Source organism: Gorilla gorilla, chromosome 13 (assembly GCF_029281585.2).
Source record: "Gorilla gorilla gorilla isolate KB3781 chromosome 13, NHGRI_mGorGor1-v2.1_pri, whole genome shotgun sequence".
Lineage (NCBI taxonomy): Eukaryota > Metazoa > Chordata > Mammalia > Primates > Hominidae > Gorilla > Gorilla gorilla.
This window is the reverse complement of record NC_073237.2, coordinates 121882181-121908041: the sequence shown is the minus strand read 5'-3', so window position 1 is coordinate 121908041 and position 25861 is coordinate 121882181. Positions and strand designations below refer to the sequence as shown.

The 25861-nt window shown below is 42.6% G+C and overlaps 1 protein-coding gene across 8 annotated transcripts in view; it reads left to right on the top strand.

The window, feature by feature from the left end:
* Nucleotides 1-25861, top strand: part of MAPKAP1 (MAPK associated protein 1) — a 265377-nt gene that overhangs the window by 170773 nt on the left and 68743 nt on the right. The window contains exon 9 of one of the 8 annotated variants that reach the window (XM_063697029.1): nt 11580-11877. The exons of the other annotated variants lie outside the window; for them this stretch is intronic. Within the exon in view, the coding sequence (XP_063553099.1) occupies nt 11580-11593 (14 nt within the window). The 3' untranslated portion in view covers nt 11594-11877. Of the gene's footprint in view, nt 1-11579; nt 11878-25861 lie in introns of those variants that run through there. 8 annotated transcript variants of the gene reach the window in all.

Genomic DNA, 25861 nt, shown 5'->3' with positions numbered 1-25861 from the left:
TTTAGTGTCGTTTAGTATTTTTAAATGTATTTATTAGCCATTTTATCTTTCTAAAAGATAGTTCTTTGGTCAGTCACGACTATTTTAATGGGAAAAAGAATTGAGAAAAAGCCTAATTTCAGAATACCATTTTTAAGATGTGCTCTATAGTTTAGAATACAGCTCGTCCCCACCTCACTTCCCCCTACTTCCTGCCAAAGCAGGCGTGTATGCGTACACATACACACACACCCCATCATGTAGAGAAATGGATCACGCATCCAAGCCACACAGCTTCACTTGTTTGCCTGCTGGCCCTTTGAGCACCGGCAAAGCTTTTGTTTATATGTTCAGAAAAAGCTGTCTAATAATTTACCAGACTTTAATCCACCTCCTATTTGAGAACTTCTGTTACCTGATTGCTTTGTCATCAACACTAGTTTAAAAAACAGATTTTTAGTTAAATGTTTATTAAATACTTTAGTCTGGTACATGTACATAGCACTTAGAAAATGCATCATAATCTGGAAGTCACAAATATAGACAAAAACATTGTTACCCCTTAACCGGTTTATTTCGGGGCAGCAGATCTAAGGACACGCCTGGCAGCATTATGAACAGCAGTGGCACCAAGGGCAACTGTAGGGGGTTAATGGGGACCCTGCATCATTCCTTGCCATGTGCCTGGTGAGTAAACTCCTAGAAGTTTCTGGGAATGGTAGCAAGTGGGGAAAAGGCTGCAACCAACAATCAATGTCACAAAGTGGGGATGACTAATTTGCTGAGGAGGCCGTTGAGACAGATGTTTAATTAGCTGAAGTCAGAGTGGATAAATTGGGAGATTACTGCCTATGCAGAGAGATGCCTTTTTCCCCCTCATCTCTTTTGCAGCTGCTTTTTGTGTGTGTGTCCTTACTTTTCTTTTTGAAGACAATATCCTCAGATTGGAGAGAGGTGGGAGAGAGGTAGAAAGTACCAAGGTAATGATTCCAATTTGATTACATCTACTGAATACTTACTTATTCCAGGTATTTTTGTATTTAACCTTTACAAAAGACCTTGTGAGATGGGCATTATCTCTTTTTTATGGTAGAAAACCAAGGATATATATAAATATAGAGAGAAAGAGAGCACATGGAGTGCGTGTGTGCACACTTGTATGTGTTTCTAATGAGTAATACAGGTGAGATTTGAACCCAGACCCTTTGATTCTTGAGCCCAGTGTTTTTTTTTCCATACACCACAGCTTCCTCACTTAAAATGTAATGTGGATGAGGGAACTTTCTGGAGTAAAGCTAATCAGCTGTATATTGATTGGGAATCTATATATTGACGGGAGCTGCAATTGCCCAGTGTGTACATTTGTCAGACTGTCAAATTGTATAATTTGTGTGTATATTGCATGTAAATTTTACCTAAAAGTAAAAAGAGAATCTTAAACAAATATTGAGCTTCAGTTAATGCTGTGTATGCTGAAGTAGTTCAGAGTGAATGTAGTAATGTCTCCTCCTTGATTTGAAATACATTTTAAAAAACGTATTCATAGATATGTGATCAAGCAAGTATTATAAAATGTTGACTATAGGTCTAGGTGATGGGTATATGGGTTCTCAGTGTTCAGTTCTTTCAACTTTTCTGTGGTTTAAAAATACTCATAATAAAATGGGAAAACTCACAAAAATTAAAAATACATAATTTAGATACTGTTGATACTAATATGAATTTCTGAATGTACAAACATGTATTTTTGTAGCATAAAAAGCACTAGGTTATTTTATTGTTATTAGCTCATCTGTTAAATAACATCTTTGAGGTCATAGTTTCTCCCATTGATCTGTGGTTTTAAGTTGCATATACAGTTACAGGTATAATAATCACCACTTACTAATACTCACACTTGGCCAGGTGATCTGCCAGATACTTTTTTCCATTACACTTTAATCCTTAAAACAACTATTTGAATCAGTTGTCATGTTCATTTTGTAAGTGAGAATATTAAAGCTCAGAGAGGTTGCAGGACTTGCTGAGGTCGCACAGCTAGTAGGGGAGTAAGGACTCAAAGCCAAATGGCCAAAGGTTGTACTGCTAGACACTGTGGTGCTTCCTTCTACTGGATAAGGTTACAGGGCCCACGGCTCAGTGGAAGCTGTTGCCTTTCTCTCTAGAGAGACCAAATGTCCCTGCTTCAGCTGGGGGTGGCAGCAAGATTCAGTGGAAACAGCATGGGCTTTGGAACCAAACCAACCCCAGTCCCCAGGCCACCTGTCCCTTTTACAAGCTGTGAAGTTAGGGAAGTCATCAGCCCCTTCTGACCTCAGTTGTCTTTTCTGTAAATAGAGGTAATAATACCTATCTTGCAGGGTTGTTGTCTTAACTGAATGCATGTAAAACACTTAGTCCACAGTAGGCGCTCAGTGGACATCAGCTGCCATCATCCCTATTGCCACTATCATGCCAGGCACGCCATAAAACCTGGCTTTCTCTTTAGGTTTTGGTTTACTTCCTTTTCTATCCATATGATTTGGCCTTTGCCTGCACCTTTTGTTTTCCAGTGAATTAAGTCTATAGAAAGTTTTTACCTTGTGGTAGAATGAGCCTTTGAATTGTGTTTGAATTAGAATCTGCTGGAAGCACACTTTATTTTGAAGAAGGAGAAAACTAGACCCAGAGAGTCAACTCAAATGATTTTTTTTACTAATAAGTGAACTATACCATATATCTATAGGGATGGATTAATGGTCACAAGGCTTATTTATCAGATAGCTTATGTCTGCAAATTTAATTTCCTATGCCAAAGATTCTGGAAATAATGTGAACAAACTGTAATTGCCTGTAACAAACACATTTATAAGTAAGTTTTAAAAGTCTTTGTGTTCACAGTTTAGTAGTTCACAGACCCTGTTGCTATTTCTCAGAAAACATTTAAAAGAGGAAGTATACTTAAATATCCATGTGATTTTGAAAATGAAAATGATTCTATAATTACAGACAGGATTAGAGTGTTGCATGTGCCCATTACATCTCTCCAGCCTCTTTGAAGAGTCTCAGTCTGCACTAGAGGAAGCAGAAGTCCCTCTTTCTTCGGTCAGGCCATTTGATGTGTTTATCCTATTAGTAGCTGTAAGGAAAATTCTTCTCTACCAAGACTGATTTTAGCTACTTTCTATGAAAAAACCCTTGCTTTAGTAGAGTTACCCCACCACAGGAAACCAAGGGCCTGAACCACCCAACTCCTGTTCTGCTGCTTACGGAGGCCTGATGCTGGAGCTGTTTTACTCCCATAAGCAATGTAAAAGGCATTTTAAACAACTCCAATAGTAATTTTGCATAGTTCTTTCTTTTTGAGTAAATTATAAGTAGTGGCACTTTCTGCCGCATATCTGCAACAGCTTTAAGTGCATTATAAAGAAAAGAAGAAAAATAGCTAGTCAGTAAGGGCGTTTCTTTTTCTGCCTTACATGACAATAATGTCCTGAGACAAAGAAGACTTAAAATCAGGAAAATGGCATTGGATTAGCACCGTAAGGCAGATCTGGGGAGAGGACGTATCAGCATCTACCTCTCTGGTTACCTAGCTACTAATCACAGTATGGCAGGCAGCTAGGTGTGTAGATTCTACTGTGTCATCGAACCAATTTTTCAAACAGAAAGTCAGTGAGATGTGATTAAAGCCCAAGTGCTGCAAAAGATACAAGGTGGTCTATTGGAACTCCTCAATCTTCCTGGAAACTGTCACCACATAATCACAGAAATATCAAATCATAGCAAAACTTAAGCTTTCCTTTTCTTTTTTCGCCTTTTTTTCTTTTTTTCTTTTTTTTTTTTGGCACACTACTTTTAATAGCAGAACAGTGTGAATTAAGATAATGTGTAACTGAAGTCTAAGAATCCCTGAGGGTCATGCAGATCTCTCAGGTACAGTGTGTCTGAAACCTAACTTATCGTTCAGTAGAGTCTTGGCTACATTTCAGGTAGTGAATAAGGATATAAGGGTGACAGTTGGGTGATCTCAGAGAGCTAACATTCTAATAGAGGAGATGGCTAATAAACAAAGCAATAAAACACATTTGATAGGAATTCTTGCTCTGGCTTTTGTTAGTCCTTCCATTTTCTTTTCTTTTTTCTTTTTTCTTTTTTTTTCTTTTTTTTTTTGAGATAGAGTTTCACTCATTTTGCCCAGGCTGGAGTGCAATGGTGCAACCTTGGCCCACTGCAACCTCCGCCTTCCAGGTTCAAGGGATTCTCCTGCCTCAACTTCCCGAGTAGCTGGGATTACAGGTGCACACCACCACGCCCGGCTAATTTTTGTATTTTTAGTTGTATTTTTAGACAGGGGTTTTCGCCATGTTGGCCAGGCTGGTCTCGAACTCCTGACCACAAATAATCCGCCTGCCTTGGCCTCCCAAAGTGCTGGGATCACAGGCGTGAGCCACTGCGCCCTGCTAGTCCTTCCTTTTTTTTTTTTTTTTTTTTTTTTTTGAGACGGAGTCTCACTCTTGTCACCCAGGCTGGAGTGCAATGGCATGATCTCGGCTCACCGCAACCTCCACCTCCCGGGTTCAGGCGATTCTCCTGCCTCAGCCTCCCAAGTAGCTGGCACCACAGGCATGTGCCACCACGCCCAGCTCATTTTTGTATTTTTAGTAGAGACGGGGTTTCACCATCTCGGCCAGGCTGGTCTCGAACTCCTGACCTCGTGATCCACCTGCCTCGGCCTCCCAAAGTGCTGGGATTACAGGCGTGAGCCACTGTGCCTGGCGGTCCTTCCATTTTCTAACTGAAAAGACTTCCTTGAGTCCTCAGGTTTGGGAGTTCCCCTCCTAGAGGGAGTCTCTCTGGCTCCCAGGCTCAGGCATAACTTCATTCTTTCCACTCGTTTCCACGCATCTCCTAATTGGGCTACCAGCACCCCTCCTTGATGCAGGCAGGGAGAAGTGGACAGGGCAGAAAGGGCTGGGTAAATTCATGAGCAGTAAATGACTCCATCAACATTGGCCATCAAGGGAAACAGGCCATGTGCCATCCATGGAAGCTGGGAAGGGACACTAATCCTCTCCAGAGATCAGTATCCCTCAGCCACTTAGGCTTGTGGCAGAGGCACCGTGGCCCTGTCCCCAGTAAGGTCCAAATACACTGATCTTGCCAGCTGCTGGTAAGCACCTTGCAAAAGAAGAGAATGAGAGCCCCCCCTTTTCCTTGAGTACAGTGAAAGCTCCTTTTGGAGAGGTAGGTTCCTTATGGTTTACCAGCACCGCAGCTGGCCCAGGGTTGGTGGTTAGCACATTTGTGGAATGAACTAAGATGTAGTGAAAACCAGTCCACAGCTCATAGCCACGTGTCTCTCAGCCAGCCCACACCTGAGGCCACCACTTTGTGTTTAGGAGTGGATTCACTGTACTTTGGTTATCAGAGATTAAACTCCCTTGGAGAATTACATCATCAAATGAAAATGTAAATGTGTTTAAAATGAAAGGCGATGCACATCCGTTGAAATTAGTGTTGCCGCCCAGATTCCCGTAATGATATGGATCTCTTCTGAGTCCTTGGGGAGCCAGAGGAGTATACCAAAAGCAGACATTTTAAACATTGATAGTCACGTAAGGGTGCCCAGCAGGAGGAAGTTACTGTAGGAAGCTACTGTATTGCAGAAAAAGAAAAGAAAAGCAAACTCACTTTCCAAAGGACGTGTGGGTGTGTGTGTGAAAGAGAGAGAGAGCGCACGGCCTAAGTCTTCATTCTCTCTAATGTAAGTTAATAGATATTGTCTGATATTTATAATAACTTATCTAAGTAGTTGAATGAGAATGTTAATAAAAAGTAGGATGGTGAGTGCCAGAAATCACACAGACAAAAAAACTTAAACAAATTGCCTATAAGGAGGGACTCAAGAATGGGACAGGGAATTACTCTTTTTCATCATAGGACTTAACAGCATTATTTACTCTTAAAACTATATGTATGAGGCCCGGGCGCGGTGGCTCACGCCTGTAATCCCAGCACTTTGGGAGGCCAAGGTGGGTGGATCAGGAGGTCAGGAGTTCAAGACCAGCCTGGCCAAGGTGGTGAAACTCCATCTCTACTAAAAATGCAAAAAATTAGCTGGGCATGGTGGCACACGCCTGTAGTCCCAGCTACTCCAGAGGCTGAGGCAGAGAATTGCTTAAACCTGGGGGCGGGCAGAGCTTGCAGTGAGCCAAGATCGCGCCACTGTACTCCAGCCTGGGTGACAGAGTGAGACTACATCCCCCCAAAGAAACAAACAAAAAAAACACTATATGTATGAATCCCAGCATTTTGGGAGGCTGAGGCAGGCAGATCACGAGGTCAGGAGATCGAGACTATCCTGGCTAACACAGTGAAACCCTACCTCTACTAAAAATACAAAAAATTAGCTGGGCATGGTGGCACACGCCTGTAGTCCCAGCTACTCGGGAGGCTAAGGCAGAAGAATCACTTGAACCCTGGAGGCAGAGGTTGCAGTGAGCTGAGATTGCGCCACTGCACTCCAGCTTGGGTGACAGAGCAAGACTCTCAAAAAAAAAAGAAAAAAGAAAAAAAAAAACTATATGTATGCTACTTTGATTAAAGTTAATTTTTAAATTTTGTTAAAAGAAAACGTCTTACTTTCAACTTCTGGAGCATAGAAGGATCTTTCTTTCCTTACTTATGTGGACTTTGTCTATTTGAAAACGCCCTTTCTCCTAAAAGCAAACCATTCATTTCAACATGTTGGATGTCAGATTTCTCTGAGAACATCATTATTAAATAGTTGTTTCTTATAAATGTTTTCAAACTTTTTAAGACCAAAATGTTATATGAGTATAGTCAGTGTATTGTGATTCTGCCAACACTTTGTCTCTGTGACCCATATTTTCCGTAGGTTAAAGCATAAGCTATTAGCTGGATACTCTGTCCCATTGGAAGGATGACTAATATCTCAAATATAAATGAAAACAGCTGCTTTTCCATAACATTAGAGTCCCAAACAGCTGTCACATGTACATTTTGACATTCTTACTTCTTTTTAAATTGGGACAAAAATTAGTTTACTGGATTTGCTGATCTGGTTAAGTATATCATCTAACTTCTGTGGAGAGGTACAGAAGAGGTCATAGGAAAGTCCATGGAGCCAGCATGCAGACATCCCCAAAGGCTTGAACTTACTTAAAATGTAAACCCTGTGATGAGACCCTTCTGTGCCAAGAACATAAGGTCTGTAAGGGCCTGGCAGTGGCTGCTGCACCACTGCCACCTTTGCCAGCAAGCCTGAATCTCGGCAGCCAGCCATTGTTCTCTGTTCCGCTGAAGAGATTGTGGAGTACCACCCCATTGTCTCCTGAACGCCTACGTCAGTGCATTCTCCTCTTCTGCCAGCCTTGGAGGATTTATTTCAGGAGGTGGCTGTTGCAGATCAGAAGATCATGCTTCCTCTATTGGCTTAAAACTGGTCATTCTCTGTCTTTGAGTTCCTTGCTTTAGTCTCCTCTTCAATAAAATAAGGTCCCAACCAGATCATAGTCTTCTGGTTGATAGCCTTAACTGTGGAGCTTAGTTAAGACCTGGGTTCTAGCAGACCTACCTGGTTCCACCCCTGCTCCTGTTACTTTTCCTTTTTTTTTTTTTTTTTGTTTTTGTTTTTGTTTTTGTTTTTTCGTTTTGTTTGAGATGGAGTTTTGCTCTTGTTGCCCAGGCTGGAGTGCAATGGCGCAATCTCAGCTCACCACAACCTCCGCCTCCCGGGTTCAAGCGATTCTCCTGCCTCAGCCTCCCAAGTACCTGGGATTACAGGCATGCGCCACCGCGCCCGGCTAATTTTGTATTTTTAGTAGAGACGGAATTTCTTCATGTTGGTCAGGCTGGTCTTGAACCCCCGACCTCAGGTGATCTGCCCACCTCAGGTGATCTGCCCACCTCAGCCTCCCAAAGTGCTGTGATTATAGGCATAAGCCACCGCGCCTGGCCTCCGGTTGCTTTTTCTAGCTCTCTGATAAGTTTCTTAACCTGTTTGAACTTCATTTGCCTCATTTATGAATGAAAATAATAATAATGTCTTCTTCATAGTATTATTGTGAGAATTAAGCAGCGATCCTTGCAAAGCACCAAGGACCCAGTAAGTCTTTGCTGTTATTATCTTATCACTCAGTAAATGTTAGTCCTGTCGCCTCCTTTCAGTTTCAGTCATGAAACCTAGTCAGACTCACAGTTTTGTGATCTAATGCTCTTTTTGTATGAATATGACTGCTTTGAGTTATAGTTCAAAAGAGAATCTAGCTGCTAAGGAACCCAGCTCAAATTGAGTCCACGTATTAGGTACAGCCCAGAATGTGTGCATCTGTCTGCGCAGCTGCTCATTTGGGCTTTTCCAGGGGTCCGAGGCTCCTTGTCAGAGCAGCAGAGCATCAGCAAGAACATAGTAGTGCACGTGTAGGAATGACCTAGCCTTCCTCTGGAGCACCCTGCATCTGGAGCAGGATATGCAGAAGGGTTAAAAGCTGGAGAAACTTTAGTCATAAATTTTCTTTTCAGCAGGACTTCCCAGGGAACATCTGACATTAGCAGAGAGGAAATGCTGATTGGCCTGGGAGTCAGCTGAAGGAGACAGGAACTGCAGTGGAAGCTGCTGGATTTACTGTTATTAGCAAGGCAAATGGAAAGCCAGCAGGGCAGCCCAGCTCCCAGATAATAGATCTAACAAGAAAGAAAACTCTGAGAAAGGAAAATGGCTGACAGCCACGTCTCCTCTTCCGCCATTTTTCCCATTGCTTTTACCTTTTTGTTTTGTTTGTAGCTCAAAGAGAAGCAACATGTTCGGTTGTAAGTCACAATTGGCTTAAAATAAAACAGGATATATAATTCAGCTTCTTAACTGTTTAAGATAAGAAGCTTGAGAGTTGAACATGGCAAAATGTGCAAAATCGTATTAATGTATTAAGAAATAGTTGCTATTTATTGAGCACTTATGTGCCAAACTAAGTGCTTTACATGTGTTATCTCATTTAATCTGTATAATAACCACATGAGTTAGAAATTATCATCATTCCCCACTTATAGATAAGGAACCAGTGCTTAGAGCACTTAAGTAATTTCCAAAGGTCTTATGAATTGGTGGTAATGCTTGACCCCACCATCACTGTCCTACCAACCTAGTAGGAGGTACTGAGGCGAGAACTTAAATGGCTGTTATAAAGCTGGACAGGGTAGTGGTAATTAAAGTGCTGGGAGTGTATTTAGGGCAACCTAAATCTATGCTCCTAGGTTGCAGTCCTCAAGCCTGGCCTCTTTACTTATGTAAAAAAATAAAAAATAAATAAATAAATAAGTACTCACCAAGGCTTGTGTTCTGACTTGAAACACAAACCTCAGTTGGCACAATGGTTATTAGAAGGAAGATGGGGCAGGCAGAGAGAAGCCCTGTTGACAGGTGGAGCCAATCTCTGAAGGATCTGGCCCCCACAGCAGGGAACAGGGCAGATGGGCAGTCAGCAGTGGGGGGCCATAAGGACAGCGGGGGAACTGCAGGTCCTGGCAGCGAGGACCAGGGAAGCGGATGATGCTCAGCACCTGGGGGTGGCCGTACCAAGAGCCACAGCTTATCCAGGGTTAGATCACAAAGGCAACAGGTGAGTAAAAATCCCATTGTCAAAATTACCTGTAGGAAAGAAAAATCTCTTTAAAAATGCCCATCAGAGGCAATGTAATTTTTCTCATTAAATTCACACAGCTTTTTTCTCTAGCATCGTAACAGCTAAAAGTACATATTTTTAAATGCTAAAATCAAACTTGGTCTAGCAAGACTGAGATACTATCATCCACCCATTTAATGCAGTTAGTCACTTATCACACATTTACAAGGTTCCATAGTTGCAAAGATGATTTCTGGACTCCTGCCTCATATTCCCACTCTTGGGGCTCATTGGATCACTGAGAGTCATGGCAAGTAGAATTCTCCCAACTGCTTAAATTGTGCTCTTGGTCAGGTCTCCCTCTTTTTTTCCTCTTTTCTACCTAGCAAGTATGGTTGAATTCAGATAAATTAAATGTATGATTTATGCACAAGGAAATCCAGGCGGGCAGGCAGTATCAGAGGGCAGGGCAGGATTTTCAGAGAGACACACTGGGAACCTAGCATGGCACCAGGCCTGAGGGCAGGGTTCTGGGCAGGATTGGGCCAGGAGCAAGGACAGTTAACTGAATGAGACGTAAAGGCCAAGGCTAGAGTTTTTAAAAAGGAAGCCCTGTTTTTGGTTGGCTGGGGATTGTAGAAATCCTATTGCCTTGAAGCAAAGCCTGCAGACGTTAACTGGTGCAACTTTCCCTATTGTGGGGAAAGGAAGGAGGCCAGTCTGGGACTCTGGTTGGGCCTGATATCATGGGGTCAGAAGGAGAGAAGATAAGACTTAGGGGATAATCAAAAAGGAAGGATGTGATTTTGACAAGCTGACGGAGTCAGTCTGGGTGAAGGGAAGGGCGCAGCAGTGACATGGAGGTAGGAAACCAGGAAATATATGCACTGAACAGTGAGTCTAGTTTGGGTCATAAAGGACATAGATGGACAAGAAATTAGGGTGGATAGAAAGCCTTGAGAGTGGGGTAAGGAATTTGCATCTAAACTAGTAGCCTGCAAGGAAGTTGTGAAGGGATTGTATGAAAGTGATACCTTGAATCTACCAGAATTTGGCTCTGGAGAGCACTCTAACAATAGGGTGAAGAGTGGTTGGCTGGAGGCCAGAAGAAGGTTGGGAAACCATTACTGCGGCCTGAGTGAGAAGGAATGCAAGGGAGATGTATTAAGTGGGTAGAGTCTGCAGAACTTGGGAGCCGATTTAATGTCATCAACAAGCGGGAAGGCTAAGAAGTATTCCAAACTTGAGAGTGCCGTGTTCACTATGCCAAGTCCTTAGAGGCCAGATTCAGAGTCTTGTTCATCTTCATATCTACAGTGACTAGCTCATGACATGGCACATGGTAGGAGTTTAGTACAGTTTGATGAACCAACTGATTTAATTCATTGGGTGAATCGTGGTGTCGTCATTGGAAGCACAGTTACAAGGAAAAAAAGCTGGTTTGAGAATGGAAGGATGGTAAGTTTGTAGTTGATTGTCCTGTAAAATTAGAAGCAAAAAAGAGCTTAGAGTCTCTTTCTTCCTGCAAAGGCTGGTCCAACCATTCACTGGCAGTGGTGCTTCCCTGAAGAGTTGGTAGAAGTCCCTAAAGAGGCCCTGTAGCCTTTTGTCCCACCCTGGGCTAGAGCCCCTTCCACCAGGGCCACTGGCATCAAGCTAGCCAAAGAATAATCCTGGTGCCTCACTGAATCCGCTCAAAATCCTGTCAAGTACATACAACTACTGTATTATCCACATTTAACAGAGGAAGAGACTGAAGTTCAGAGAGGAAGTGGTTTACCCAAGCCTCTGACATAAGCAGATTTGAATGAAAGTCTTCAGATTCCAATATATCATAACAGAGTCTGCTGACTGAAAACAGTTGGCTCTAAGCTTGCTCTCCACTGACTCAGGTTGGAGTCACCACTTTCATGTAGCTCAGAGAAGGTTGAAGATAAATGAAGTCTCATTTTTGTTTCTTCTGTTTTTTGTCCTTAGGTGCTTGTGACTAAATTCACTAATTTCACTGGCTGTCAAGGCTGTGTTAAGGAAAATGGGTTTGAACTGCTGTGGGTTTTGAGTACTGGACTGGATGTCAGAAACCTTTGCCATCACGGGAAATTCTGTCACTCTGGATTTACTGTCTGTTCCCCACAGCTAAATTCCTCCGCAGTGTGATTTAGCACCCTGGATCCCCATCAACCAGTTTTGGCATTTATTTGAATGCATTACCCCACTGGTTTCCATAAACTATTTTACAATTGTTTAAAATAAATGACTGTTTATTTCCACAAAACCATCTGTATTTCTTTACAGAGCAACAGATAACTGTATGTAAAATTTGGTATTGTCACAGTGACTCAAGAGAAACAGATTGGATTGAAAAATTGGATTCTTAGGGACAATGGTAAAGGTTTCCAACCTCTCTAACAAGTGATATCTGGATTTCAAGGAGGAAAAAAAAATTTCCTTTTTTACAAATAGTAGGGGACCTCCTTTCTCTAAAGAGAAGTACATTCCTGCTGGCTGCATAGTGACAGGATGTAGAGTATTAGCACTCCTCATGGTAGTGAAGGGTCTGCGCCTTCAAGCACACTCTCTGCCTACAACAGCATATATAAGGCTCCTGTCCAGTGGCTCCCAACCTTCTGCAAGTTTTGAAGTTTTTGGTTGTACATGTGTTACCTCTTCTTGTTCTGATGTTGAGTGGGCTCCACTTAGGCCTGTGTGTTGTGGCTCAGATAACTTTGGTAGGATATGTGTTGGGATAGGTGGCTACTGAAGATGGACCTGGGTAAGAGAACCAGACTGATGGGGATGAGGGATTGGACCCTGTCAATGATGGTCTTCCATTCTCCAGCCAATGTCCAGGTGAGTCAGCTCGATCCATGCTAGTTCCATCCATCCCTAGGAAACCCAGTCAGAGTTGGGACACTAATGGGAATCTCCAAACAGTGGAGGCATTTGGAGTCAGATGGAGGTGGAGCTCCAAGTCTACTTTGGAGGAAGAGGTAGGATGGTAGCTAAGCAGGCTGGGCTTGTTTCATCACCAGATAATCACTAAACATACCTGTATGCTGAGGCTGTCCTAGGAATGTAGGGACACTGAAATGTGCTCTCCATTCTCAACTTGCATATACGTAGTACAAGAGGTCTTTGTAGTGTGGGTTGCACGAAGAAGTCCAGAGACAGTGGCATCTAAGCAGAGTTCTGATTCCTTGAGTGGGAAAAAACAGAGTAAAGAAGTGAAGTAGAGGGAAGATTGTTCCAAACTGAGGGACTAGTATGAACAAAGGCACAGATGGTTGAAATGGCATGGTTTGGAGGATATTTCTGGATTACTATACCATTAGAGGGGAGGAAGATGAGGCCAGTAAGGCTGACCTGGAGGTTTCAGCCCCTCCTAGAGAACTAGAGACCCTTCTCTTTCCGAGTGCTGCTTAGAAAGCAGAAGCAGCAACCCAGGCATAGGGACAATGCAGCTAAAGCTACAGACTTCATGAAAACTGGGCCAGGCATCCTTTCTACTTACACGTTTTACTTGTATTAACTCAGTGAATCCTTGCAACAACTCTAAGATATAGATGCCCATTTTTACAGATGGGAAAGTAATGCACAGAAAGGCTAAGTAACTTACCCAGGATTACATAACATGTGAGTGGTGGAGCTAGGACTTCACACCCAAGGAGTCTGGCTTATAAGCATTACATCATACTGTCTCAAATGTGCTGGGGTCTGCAGAGTTTGCAGAACATTCCCTAGATACACACTTTATTAAGCTTAGGCAGGGATCAAATCCAGACCTTTTCTCTACCCACAGGCTGTAGGGATGGACTCCTGACCACCACTTATCTCAAAGCCTGCATGGAGGCTTCAGAACTGCCCTAGAGGAAGACCAGAGACATTATGGGACACCTTTGTTTTCTGTGGCTCTGGGTAGAATCCATGAGGAGGCTGGGGCGGGCATAGTTATCAGGCCATGGTGATAACAGGAGCGAATGGGATCTGACCCTTGGTCTGCAGTTGTGGCCTGCTTTTGTAAACAGTTTTTGTTATTAATTTTTTAAATTATATATATATGTATATATATTAGACAAGGTCTTGCTTTGTCATCCAGGATGGAGTGCAGTGGCATGATCATAGCTCACTACAGCCTTGATCTCCTAGGCTCAAGCAATCCTCCCACCTCAGCCTTCCAAGCAGCTAAGACAAGTGTGTGCTACCATACCAGGCTAATTTTTATTTTCTGTAGAGACGGGATCTTACTATGTTGCTCAGGCTGTTCTTGAACTGGCGTCAAGCGATCCTCCCCACCTTGACCTCCCAAAGTGCTGGGATTACAGGCACGAGCAACCGCACCCAGCTGTTAACAGTCTTTGTAGTCTGGCCCCAGATGCTCCAGTCAGTCCTCTTCACCTTTGCCTGCTCAACCCCTTTAAGCAGCACTGGAAGCTTCTGTGGTCTACTTGTAGCTTGACTATGGACCTCAGGAACCCTTGAACAGGCTCTATCCCAATTTAGTTCCTGGCTCCTCAACTGTTTAGGTCTCTCTCCAGAGCCACTGAGCCTACATGATGTGTGAGGAGCCAGATGGTGTGAGAGGAGACTCAAGGAGGTTCCAGGGGCCACAGTCTTCCCTAGTCTGGTCTAGCTGGAATAATCTCTGAGATTTTTCCACCTCATTTTTTAAAATTGAATTTTTAAAATAAATGTAATACTTATAATGATCTACTGTCAAAAACCCAAACATGATAGGAATCTATAAAGTAAAAATCAAAAGCCATCTTCTTTGCTGCTATACCTTCCTCTACCCCACAGGTTACTACAGGTAAAAGAACGGCTGTCAGAATGGTTTGGTTCATGACCCTCCAGATTGTGCTGTGTGTTTCACAAATCCACATATCAGTGCACCTATGTTTTGGTGCTTTTATTTTATTGGGGTTTTACTTTATAACATGTAGCCTACTCTGTACATTCTATATCTTATAAATTTAATAATGTATCAGAGAATTCTTCCCATGTCTTATTAACTTAGCTTTATTTTGTTTTAGAGATGGTCTTGCTCTGTTGCCCAGGCTGGAGTGCAGTGGCACCATCATAGCTCACGGTAACCTTGAACTCCTGGGTTTAAGCAGTCCTCCTGCCTCAGCCTCCCAAGTAGCTGACACTACAGCTCCACACCATCACAACCAGCTATTTTTTTTTTTTTTAATTTTTTGTAGCGATGAGGTTTCACTGGTCTGGAGCTCCCGCTGTCAAGTGATCTTCCCACTTGCACCTCCCAAAGTGTTGGGATTACAGATGTAATGTGGGATTACAGATGTAGTATGGGATTACAGATGTAATGTGAGCCACTGCACCCAACCAACTTAGCTTATTCTTACAACAACCATATGACAGCCCAGTGTATAGATATACCATAATTTATTTAATAGTTTCCTACTGGTGAATGTTTAGGTTGTATGAAATTTTTTATATTAAAACAGTACTTTAGTGAACATCTTTGAACATCATTGTATACTTGGGCTAATATTTCTTAGGTTAGGAATATTAGCTAGAAGAAGTAGATTGTTGAGTTCAATTTTCAAGGCCACCTTGTGGAAGGCATTCTATTTAACAAAGATTATTAAGCACCAACAAAGAGACTTTTGCTATGCTGAAGCCCTGGGAAGACAGAGTTGAGTTTTTTTGAAAGCCCCCCACCCCGTCTTCAAAGAGTGCCCTGATGCTGGCTAGGTGGGGGGAATGACAAATAGACAAAAGTACTTCTAATTCAGCATGCTTGGTGCACTGAGAAAAGCAAGGTCCCAAGGAAGGTGGGATGAAAGAGCTCTTAATTCTGACAGGGATTCAGGCAGGGCTGCAGAGAGGAGGGGATATGCCAAAAGGATGCCTCCCTGCTCGTCCCCAGAGCCCATTCGTGAGGCTAGGTATTCAAAAATAAATTTGTTCTAAAGAATTACGATGCTCCTACAGTTTCTCCCACACAAAGAAGGAAATTCAGCCGTACGCCCTTTCCTTTCCTCCTCTTGGCACTTTGTGATTGATGATTGGAAATGATGGCAATACATAAACTATTTTTCTTTTTATTTTATGGCCTGGTAATAGCAGTAACATATTTCCAGTAAATGTTTTCTATCACAATAAAAAAGTTGTAACAAGACTAGAAATGGGTATAGTTAAACCCTAAAGAAATCACACTTTCAGAACTGTGGATTGAGGCAGTAAGTCTGTAAATCACTTAACTTAGAAAAAGAACCCCCACCCCAACCCTGGAAAAATCAGGGCAAGCAGCTGGTGTTCATGTGACACACCTGCTGTGAGGGTTGATGGACTCTCAGTTTTGACCCCCTCAAGATCAACTTCCTACTCTCTTCCCTGCTGCCTGGTCTCCCACACAGCATCTTTACTCCTTTCTGAACTGATAAATCATCTAAACCTTACAATTCTTTTTTTTTTAACCCAAAGATCAAAACCTATACTGTTCTTTATGGGATACAGCAGAGCAGAGTGGTGAAGAGCACAGGCTTTGGAATTGGAAAAACTTGCATTCTCGTCCTGGCCTCACCATGGGTACATGACTTAACCACTCCATGGTTTATTTTCCTCCTCTGTAAAGTGGGATTATTGTAGGGCCTACCGCATAGAGTTTTATGAAGATGCGGAAAGCAAATGCGTGGAAAGCACGTTGTTAAGGGCCAGGAAAGTCCTCCATGTCAGTTGCTGATGCTGTTATTATAGTCCAGGAATGAAGCAATATTTGACTTGTTTTCAAAAAGGGCAAGTTGATGATTTTGTCAAATTTGTGTAGCAATATAACTGACATTTATTAAGTACTTATGTGCTAGGCATTGTGTTACACATAATCTGTGGAATTACTCCATGAAGGTTTAGATCCACTAACTTGCCCAGGGTCACATAACTTGTAAAAGAGCCAGGATTTCAATCCAAGTCTTTTTGACTCCAGAACCCACACTCCAGCTGCCACACATCTGCCTTCTAGGATTAGATGCTCACAGCAGCAATAGAGATTGTAAAACATTGGGTAGTTCTGTCTCACACCAAACATCTCCTCCTTTGGCTGATGAAGATTGTGAGCTGATAATATTGAGAGCCTGTGGCCTTGGCACTCCAAGGCCAGGCAAGAAAAAAAGCATTTTCTTTCCCTAATCATAAGTAGAGTAGCCCTTTCTTCTGCTCATCCTTATTTAGGCTCTGTTACTCTTAAGAGGATGAATGGCTGCCGCTTCTGTGTGTCTGGTGTCCTTAACATGCTCTAAAAATTAGGCCTCTTCCAGTCTTTGTCTTTAATTTCTGGTTTCAGCTGACACCTTCATTAATGGTCTAGTGCAAGCTTTCTGTCGACTTGAAGACTGCTGTGTGAAAGTGGTTTTGCTGTCCTATCAATAATGGTCATAATTTCCCCAATACTCTCATCAGCAGTGAATTGAGTCTTGCAGCAAAGAAATGGAAACCCCAGTGCAGTGGTTTGAAAGTGATTTGTCTTGTAGACGGCGTCTTCCTTCAGTAAAATCAGGTCAGTGCGGCACTGCTGGGTCAGATGTAAGTCTGAGACAAATTAGTTGGAGGAAATTGATCATTTGAACCTTAGGTTATTTTTAGCTACAGTAGCTTTTTAATATCTTTTTTTCTTTATATTTGTTTTAATAAACTTTAATCATCATCATCATTCGCCAAATTAAATGTCTTCTCAGTTTCAGCCAAGCCTTAGATAGAGGAAAGAGTGCCCTCTACTCAGCCCACAGAAGCGGCCTTCCCTTCACAGTTTTGGGGCTTGCTTCCATGATGGCACTGTTGTTGTTTAAACACTGAAGCCCACTCCTCCTCATCTTCTGGCCGGCCGCCTTGCTGGGCTTTGTTTATTGCACCGACTGGCCCCTTGACCAGTCTGTTCTTCATTGCTATTGAAAGTTAATGGGGGCAAAATTGCATTCCCAAACATTTGAACCTGAAGTGGCCAGGGCCGAACTTAGTTGATCTCTGGTGATCGGTTCAATTTAGTTACGATTTTTTGCCATTAGGCTGGGGCTGAATGATGGTGATTTGGTTGAGGCCAAATGTCTGAAGAAAATTGGCTCTCTGATAAGAGTGCTGTTATCAGAGGGGGCTACCTTCTCATTTACATTTAGATGAGTATTGATTATTTATTTACTCAGAGAAGTGAGATTCGTTTCCAATCTTATCTTTCTCGTCTCTGCTTGTCAGCAGAAAGAGAGATAGAGCTCCTGACATCAAGCCAAGATAACAGCACTTTGTAGCAAAGATAAAAGTTGGAATGGGCCTTTTTCTAGTGTTGACTGAAAGGATAAGTTTTAAAAATTAGAACTGATGGGTCATGCTTTCAAAACCTTTCCTGAAGGTTTTGCAGTTTAACTAGGCAGGAGAATTGGTTTATTGGAACAGCCTTGGTCTTTCTTCTTTTGTAATAGGAATTGTATTTAATTTGATTATATTCAGCTGTTTCACAGAGAGCAAATGGTGTATTGGCTCAGAAGAGGCTGAAGTGTGACCTTATTGTCATGTCAGCTTGTTCCTTTTTTATTATTTAAATTCCAAATTATCCAATCTGAGCCTCAGAGGGGGTATAAGCTACAGCGGTTGTCACTTGAATATAGTTCAGTGCTTATATTAAGATCAAGCAGAAAATGATTATAGTTGCCCCTAGAGGAAGAGTTATAAGCGATGGAGCTGACACTAAATGCAGACATTTTAGAATAGCTGATGTTGGGTCCGAGCTCTGATATGGACAGCATCAGTGTGGTGGCTTTGGCTCAGTGAGGAACGCAGATTCAGTCAGCCCCTGCCATAGAGTAGTCAAGGCTTGGCACGATCCTCCTGGAATGGGTCTTCCTGCCATAAGTCTCCAGCCCATTGTCAGCAGTGCCACCAGAAGAATCTCACCAAAATATAAAGCTGATTGTGTCACTTTCCTGCTCTGTTAGCATCTGTTGCGTATGAGAGAAAATCCAAATCTTGACCAACAATCTGGGCCAAGCTTCTCAGCCTCAGCTCCTCCTTGAACAAGCTTGCTTTTAAGCTATAGGCAGCATTTAAGATTAGAGACTTGCTCAGCAGCCAGGATTCACAGTTCCTCAGTCTCTCAGGTCCTACAAATATTGACTAAAAATGACAAGTAAATGTCAGAACCCACAGAACAAACCATGATCACACAGATATCAAAGGACATGTGATGCTACACTACCATCCAAACATCCATCTAATGAATATTTTTTGAGCATCAACAATGCACCAAGCACAGAGATGACTCATCCCTGCCTCGAGGCTGGGGGAGGCAGCGAGGCAGCTTGAGCTGGTAAATTATAGAAGAGCCCAATGAGTGTTCCTACCAAGGTAGGAACAAGGCGCTGTGTGGGAGCACAGAGAAGGGGACAGGTAGCTCCACCCTCCCCTTCCCTGAGGTGGAAACATCTGAACCAGGTTGTCTTGAAGCAGGACTCAGAGCTAGGTGAAGAAGAGGGAAGAGGGAGTGGCACGTGCAGAAGCCAGGAGGCACTGAGGAACCCACGTGGACCATGGAAGGTCATTGTGGAAGAAGCCAAGGCTGTGTGGGGTGGACATGTGAGCTCAGACCCAGCGTCATGTGTCCTTTGATATCTGTGCTGCTGTGGTTTGTTCTGTGGGTTCTGACATTTACTCGTCATTTTTAGACTATATTTGTAGGACCTGAGAGACTAGGGAACTGTAGGAATCCTGGCTGCTGAGCAAGTCTCTAATCTTAAATGCCGTCTGCAGCTTAAAAGCAAGCTTGTTTAAATAGATATGCACCCTGCACCCCTACTTTGGACACACGAGGGAAAGAGCACAGACTTTCGCTTTGATGCCAGCATTCCCTGCCCCAGTGTGCCCTCCCTGGTAAGGCTGTGAGCCTGTTGTGACTCATAGGCTAGGGATCTACCTAAACCTTATCGCAGTGGTTTCTGTTTCAGTCTGTGTTTGCAATAATAGCAGCTCTCATTGACCGAGCACTTTGCTAAGGGAAGTCCTGCATTGTCTCATTTAATCCTCACAGCAACCTTCTGAGGGAAGCTCTGTTATCCCTATTTTACAGATGAGTTTAAATTCCTTCCCAAGGATGCATAGCTGGCAGCGTTACTCCCTCTCAGGGCACAAACACCAGGGATGTTCTGCTCAAGTCTAGCCTTTCCTCTTACTGCTCACACTTAGCTTTTTTCTGGCTACCAGAAGCTCTTTCAGATTAAAGCAGCTCTTTAAATTGGTGAATGGAAAACAGTTGACATGAAGACATAACCATGAAAGTGTTCAGCTTTTGACTCTTATCATTTTTCCTTGCACAGGTGATTCTCAAACTTGTTCTTATGGTCAGCAATGATGATGATAGGTTAATTCACTTATATCCTACCTTGATCCCAAAAATATTTGGAATTATTATAATAGATTTTAAAATACACAAACCACTGAGTGCAGTGGTGTGTGCCTGTGGTCCCAGCTCCTCAGGAGGCTGATATGGGAGGGTTGCTTGAGTCCAGGATTTCTGGGCTACAGCCTAGATCAGCGCTATGCTGATCAGATGTCCACACTAAGTTCAGCATCAATATGGTGAGCTCCCGGGAGTGGGTAACCACCAGGTTGCCTAAGGAGGGGTAAACCGGCCCATGTTGGAAACGTGCAGGTCAAAACGCCTGTGCTGATCGGTAATGGGATCACACCTGTGAACAGCCACTGCACTCCAGCCTGGGCAATATAGCGAGACCCCACCTCTTAAAAAAATATACATACGGGCTGGGCGCAGTGGCTCACGCCTGTAATCCCAGCACTTTGGGAGGCCGAGGCAGGCGGATCACGAGGTCAGGAGATCGAGACCATCCTGGCTAACACGGTGAAACCCCGTCTCTACTAAAAAAAAATACAAAAAATTAGCCGGACGTGGTAGTGGGCGCCTGTAGTCCCAGCTACTCGGGAGGCTGAGGCAGGAGAATGGCGTGAACCCGGGAGGTGGAGCTTGCAGTGAGCCGAGATCGCGCCACTGCACTCCAGCCTGGGCGACAAAGCAAGACTCCGTCTCAAAAAAAAAATATATATATACATACAAGGCTGGGCACAGTGGCTCACGCCTGTAATCCTAGCACTTTGGGAGGCTGAGACGGGTGGATCACGAGGTCAGGAGATCAAGACCATCCTGGCTAACGTGGTGAAACCCCGTCTCTACTAAAACATACAAAAAATTAGCCAGGCGTGGTGGCAGGCGCCTGTAGTCCCAGCTACTTGGGAGGCTGAGGCGGGAGAATAGCCGGGAGGCGGAGCTTGCAGTGAGCCGAGATTGCGCCACTGCACTCCAACCTGGGCGACAGAGCAAGACTCCATCTCAAAAAAAACAAAAAAATAAATATGTATACATACGAACCAATAAACTACGTGAGAGGAAAAGAAACATAAAGATTAAATGACAAGTTTACGAGTCCCCAGGAGGAGGAGCTGGCAGAGAAATGCATGTCCAGGTCATCATAGTCACACGAACATTTAGTGCTGAGCTTCCTGATGGGCAAAGGAGAAAGGGACATGATAGGAGCTAGTTACAAGATTTATGTTAAACTTTCTAAAGATACAAAAGCAAGCCCTTTGCTCCAGGGAAGTACAGCTTTTCCTGATACCAGGATCTGAAAGAAGTTTCTCCCACGGGTCTCTAGAAAGAAGACACAGAGCAATGGAGGCGACAGTGTGTCTTCCCTCTCTTCGGACTTTGGCAGGCACTTGCTTTCCATTGGATTTCAGCTTTCAGCTAGCTAGCAGCTGTTAAAGAATTGCATGCTAAAACCTTTTATGTTTCAGTCAGGGGTTAAAGGGATCGAGGAAGCTGCTCTGAGCATGTAGCCACCAACCAACAGATTCTGCAGATTTTCTTTGAAACTTATGTGCTGAGATGTTTGCCTCGGGTTTACAAAATCCCATAAAAATCCTGCCTGGGTATTATAACTTGGAACCCTCCCAAAGTGCCCAAAGCAATATTTTGTTCCTAGGCCATTCGGTGACATGGTATTACTGCAATAAATACATCATTGGAATGCCCAAGCAGGTTTTCCCGTCGCTGCAGAGTAACTGCTTCCCAGAATCTTCCTTTTGTGTTCCTCTCTGCTGTGAAGTGGAGGGTATGCGGCTTCATGCGCAGCTGTGACTTTTTAAATCCTGTTTCCAAAGTGTGGATGTTGCCTTGAGAACCTTGTCCTGTTCAGTGTGAAAGAGCCCTTTATATTTTATGTAATCATTTCTTTGGCAAAAAGTATATTCATAGAAATTGACCTCACAGTTTGTCTTTTTGAAATGGCTTTTGGCTGCTATTTTTATTTTCCTCCCGTGTCAGCCTCCTAAAAATTAAACAAGTATTTGATGGAGACTGTACTTTGATATAGGTCTGGGTTATCATAATCTTCACTGTCAACAGGCATTTATTAAGAACTTTGTGTGAGTGAGATGCTGTGGTTCATAATGCAATATAGAGAGTGCAGGCCTGGGCAGTCCTAGGTATGAATTATCTCACTTCTACTAGTTCCTGAGGGACACTGAGCAAGTTATTTAACCTCTATAAATCACGGTTTCTCCTCTCTTAAGTGGGTTTATAAACTCTTTACATCTTAGGGTGACCAAGGAGTGAATGAGATGATCTGTACATAAAAGACCTAGCACAGCACTTGTCACATAGTAGGGCCTGTGATGGTGGTAGTTAGATTGTCCATGCTGTTAGGATCACTTAGTATTATTACAGTCTGATGATGATGATGATGATGATGATGATGGTGATGATGATGATGATGATAGCTGATACTTAAATCACACTATTAATGCATTGGACATTGTTCCAACTGCCTTACAACTATTAGTTCGTTGAATCTTTAGACAGTCCTGTGAGGTAGGTGCTATTATTATCCCCTGTTTTATAAAGAAGAAAACTGAGAGGTTAAGTTGGCCCAAAGTCATACAGCAAAATTGCTTGGCCAGGACTTAGGCCAAGGCAATTGGGCCCCAAGTTTATGCCCTTAACCACCTGGCTATATTGCCTCTCGTATATACCCTGCCTCTCATTACACAGTAAGACCTGAAGTTATCAGCCTGGCCTTTTTGGAGGGAAAATGTGTAAAATACTATAATCTTTCTCTGTGAAATATCCACTATTCAGGTGAGGATTATGGAGAGAAATGCAGATTTATAAAAAGCAGTTTTCCATTTGGATTTAGATATCGAGTTTCATATGCAGCTTAACCACCCTGCCTTCCTGCAGGTTGTTACCCATTGGTCCCTTGCTAAGTTCAGAAGTGGGTTTCCAAGTTGTTCTTCAGCTTTGATGGATGAGCAGGGAGTACCCAGGGCAGAAAACACACGGATTTTCAGTTACTGACTAAACTGAGCATAGAATATTAGCAGTATTCCTAAGGAAAGATGGATGGGCCTTCCTGGATGGATAGAAAGACAAGGCGATCATGTCTGGTCATGTCTTCGTAAGAGGGAATGGTACTACCGTGGACTCAGAAGGCAGCCAGAGCATGAAATACTTGGTATGTGTGGATTTGTTGAAATAAATAGTTTCAGATCATTTTCATTTTGAATTTATAGAAGTTAAGTGATTCAGATTCTAGATGAATCCACAAATCTACAGAAACCTTTATTTATGGTATAAACTATGGCCTTTTTATAATTGGCCAGTAATTTGTAGTTTGCAGGAGGAAGGAGGGTTCAAGGCAGACTAGCTTTAGAGCCAGAAGACCCCCATGGATTTCATTTTTCCCCCTTCCTACTTTTTACCTTTGTGATCTTGGGCAAGTTACTTCACCAGCATCCCAATCTGTAAACTGGGGCTAATATATCTGCCTCTGGGGGTTACTGTGAGGATTCAGTAAGGTAAGGTATATAGCATGCTTGGCACATAATAAGCACATATTAAAGTCATCATCATGCTAGGCTTCATAGGACAAAGTCCAAGAAGCTACTTTCAGAAAACTAATTTTAATAGAAATATCTGCAAGATCCAAGAAATAAAATGAATGTCAGATGATGGCATTTATGGCTTTGAGAGTGGGGCAGGGAGTTGTCTTCAGGGATAAGGGATCCTTCCTGGTACTCCCTGACTCCCCTGTTTTCCCTGATCCACGTTTCCCAGGCAGCTGCAAAGACTGGTAGGAAAAAATGTGCAAAGGAGACTGGCCTGAAATTCCTCCTGATGCAGCCAGGCCTTAGTTCCCAGTAATCAGGAAAGTGGTAGCTTATATATAATCCAGCTGTCAGGTAGCCTGACAGCTTGAGAAGCCCGACAGCCTGTGCACTGCTCTCAGAGTACACATGCCAGGGTGCACGGTTGCTTCCCATGAAAATATGTCTACATAAACAGATCGTGTCTGCTTTTGATTAAATTACTGCATGCGAATGACCCATTGGAGATGCCACAATGTGTGCTAATTATAGTAGCCTCAAAAAGATGTCATAGTAAGAAATTGGAGAACTTTTAAGTTTATCTGGTGTTTTTAAATTACAAAAGTGGCCTTCATTTATTATAGCAAATTTGAAAAATACAAAAAAGCACAAAGGAAAAATAAAAACAATGATTAATTCCACTATCAATTATAACTACTATTCACATTTTAGGAATAACCTCCTAGTCTTTTTTCCTCTATTCCTTTACATATTTTTTTTGCTTAGATTTACCTTTTTAAAATTCATACATAATGTTTATATATATTTGTGGAGTACACGTGATATTTTGTTACATTCATAGAATGTGTAATGATCAAGTCAGGGTATTTAGGTACCACCTGGGGTATTTATCATTTCTATACACTGGGAACATTTCATGTCCACTATTCTAGCTTGTTTTGAAACATATAGTACATTGTTGGTAACTATAGTCACTCCACTCTGCTATTATATTTTAAAAATTATAATTTGTATTTTTATAATTATAATTTAAAATGTGCTATAATTTGCTGCTTTCATAAAGTAGCATATTATAAACATGTTTTATAAAGTTAAATATTTTTGTAGCATCACATTTAATATTTTTATGGTATTTCATAATATTTTATTTAATCAGTCCCCGTATTAGACCTAGGTTGTTCCTAAATTTGGGCTATTATTTTTAAAAAATTTTTTGGAGATAGGGTCTAGTGCAGTGGCACAGTCATAGCTCATTGCAGCCTCAAACCCCTGGGCTCAGGAGATCCACCTCAGCCTCCCCAGTAGCTGGGACTACAGGCATGCACCACCACACCCAGCTAATTTAAAAAAATTTTTTTGTAGAGATGAAGGCTCACTGTGTTTCCCAGGCTGGCCTCAAACTCCTGGCCTCAAGTGATCCTCCTGCCTTGGCTCCCCCAAAGCGCTGGGATAACAGATGTGAGCCACTGTACTCAGCCTGAGAAATGAATTATTACAGCTAAACTTTATACCCAGATTTTACTGTAAATTTATAGAAGTGGATGTCAGTGGCTTCTGCACACTGTGTTGCTGGGAGATTTTGGAGATAGGAGCAGTCAGAGATTGTTTAATAGGCCATTATCTTAGAAGGCAGCCCTCCAGGTTCAGGGGTAACTCCCTTTCCTCTGCTAGACTAAAGGGGCCCACAGCTGTTTTCTTAAGGTTCAGCTTTCTGAGATTCCTTCTACCCAGTATTACGTGCCAGCATCCACTGATCAATACCAGATGCACCTATTAATTGAAAATTGTTGGCATGGACAGGTGATAGGTAGTAGAGACTGCGAGAATTACCTGCATTTCCTTCCATACTTTGATTTACTTAACACGTTTTTTTTTTCCAAGAGACACAGGGATTCTCTCTGTTGCCCAGGCTGGAGTACAGTGGCATGATCATAGCTCACTGGAGCCTCCAGCTCCTGGGCTCAAGCAATCCCCCCGCCTCAGCCTCCCGAGTAGCTGGGACTACAGGTGCACACCACCATGCCTGGCTAATTTTTAAATTTTTATTGTTGTTGTTGTTACTGTGTGGCCCAGGCTGGTCTCGAACTCCTGGGTTCAATTGGTCCCCCCAAAGTGCTGGGATTTGGGAGAATCGCTAAGGGGGCTACCATGCCTGGCCTTATTTAACACTTTTGAAATTAGAATTTTTTTAAAAAATGAATTTACTACCTATAATTTTAAAACACAATACCTTTTTGATATAAATATAGTGTATTAGAGTTTAAAAGAACTGTGTAGGCTTCTGACTATATGCTTAAATAGTTGTATATGTTTTAAGCATTTGTTTACTTACAAAGGTTTAAAAGCTTTATTTAAGTAGT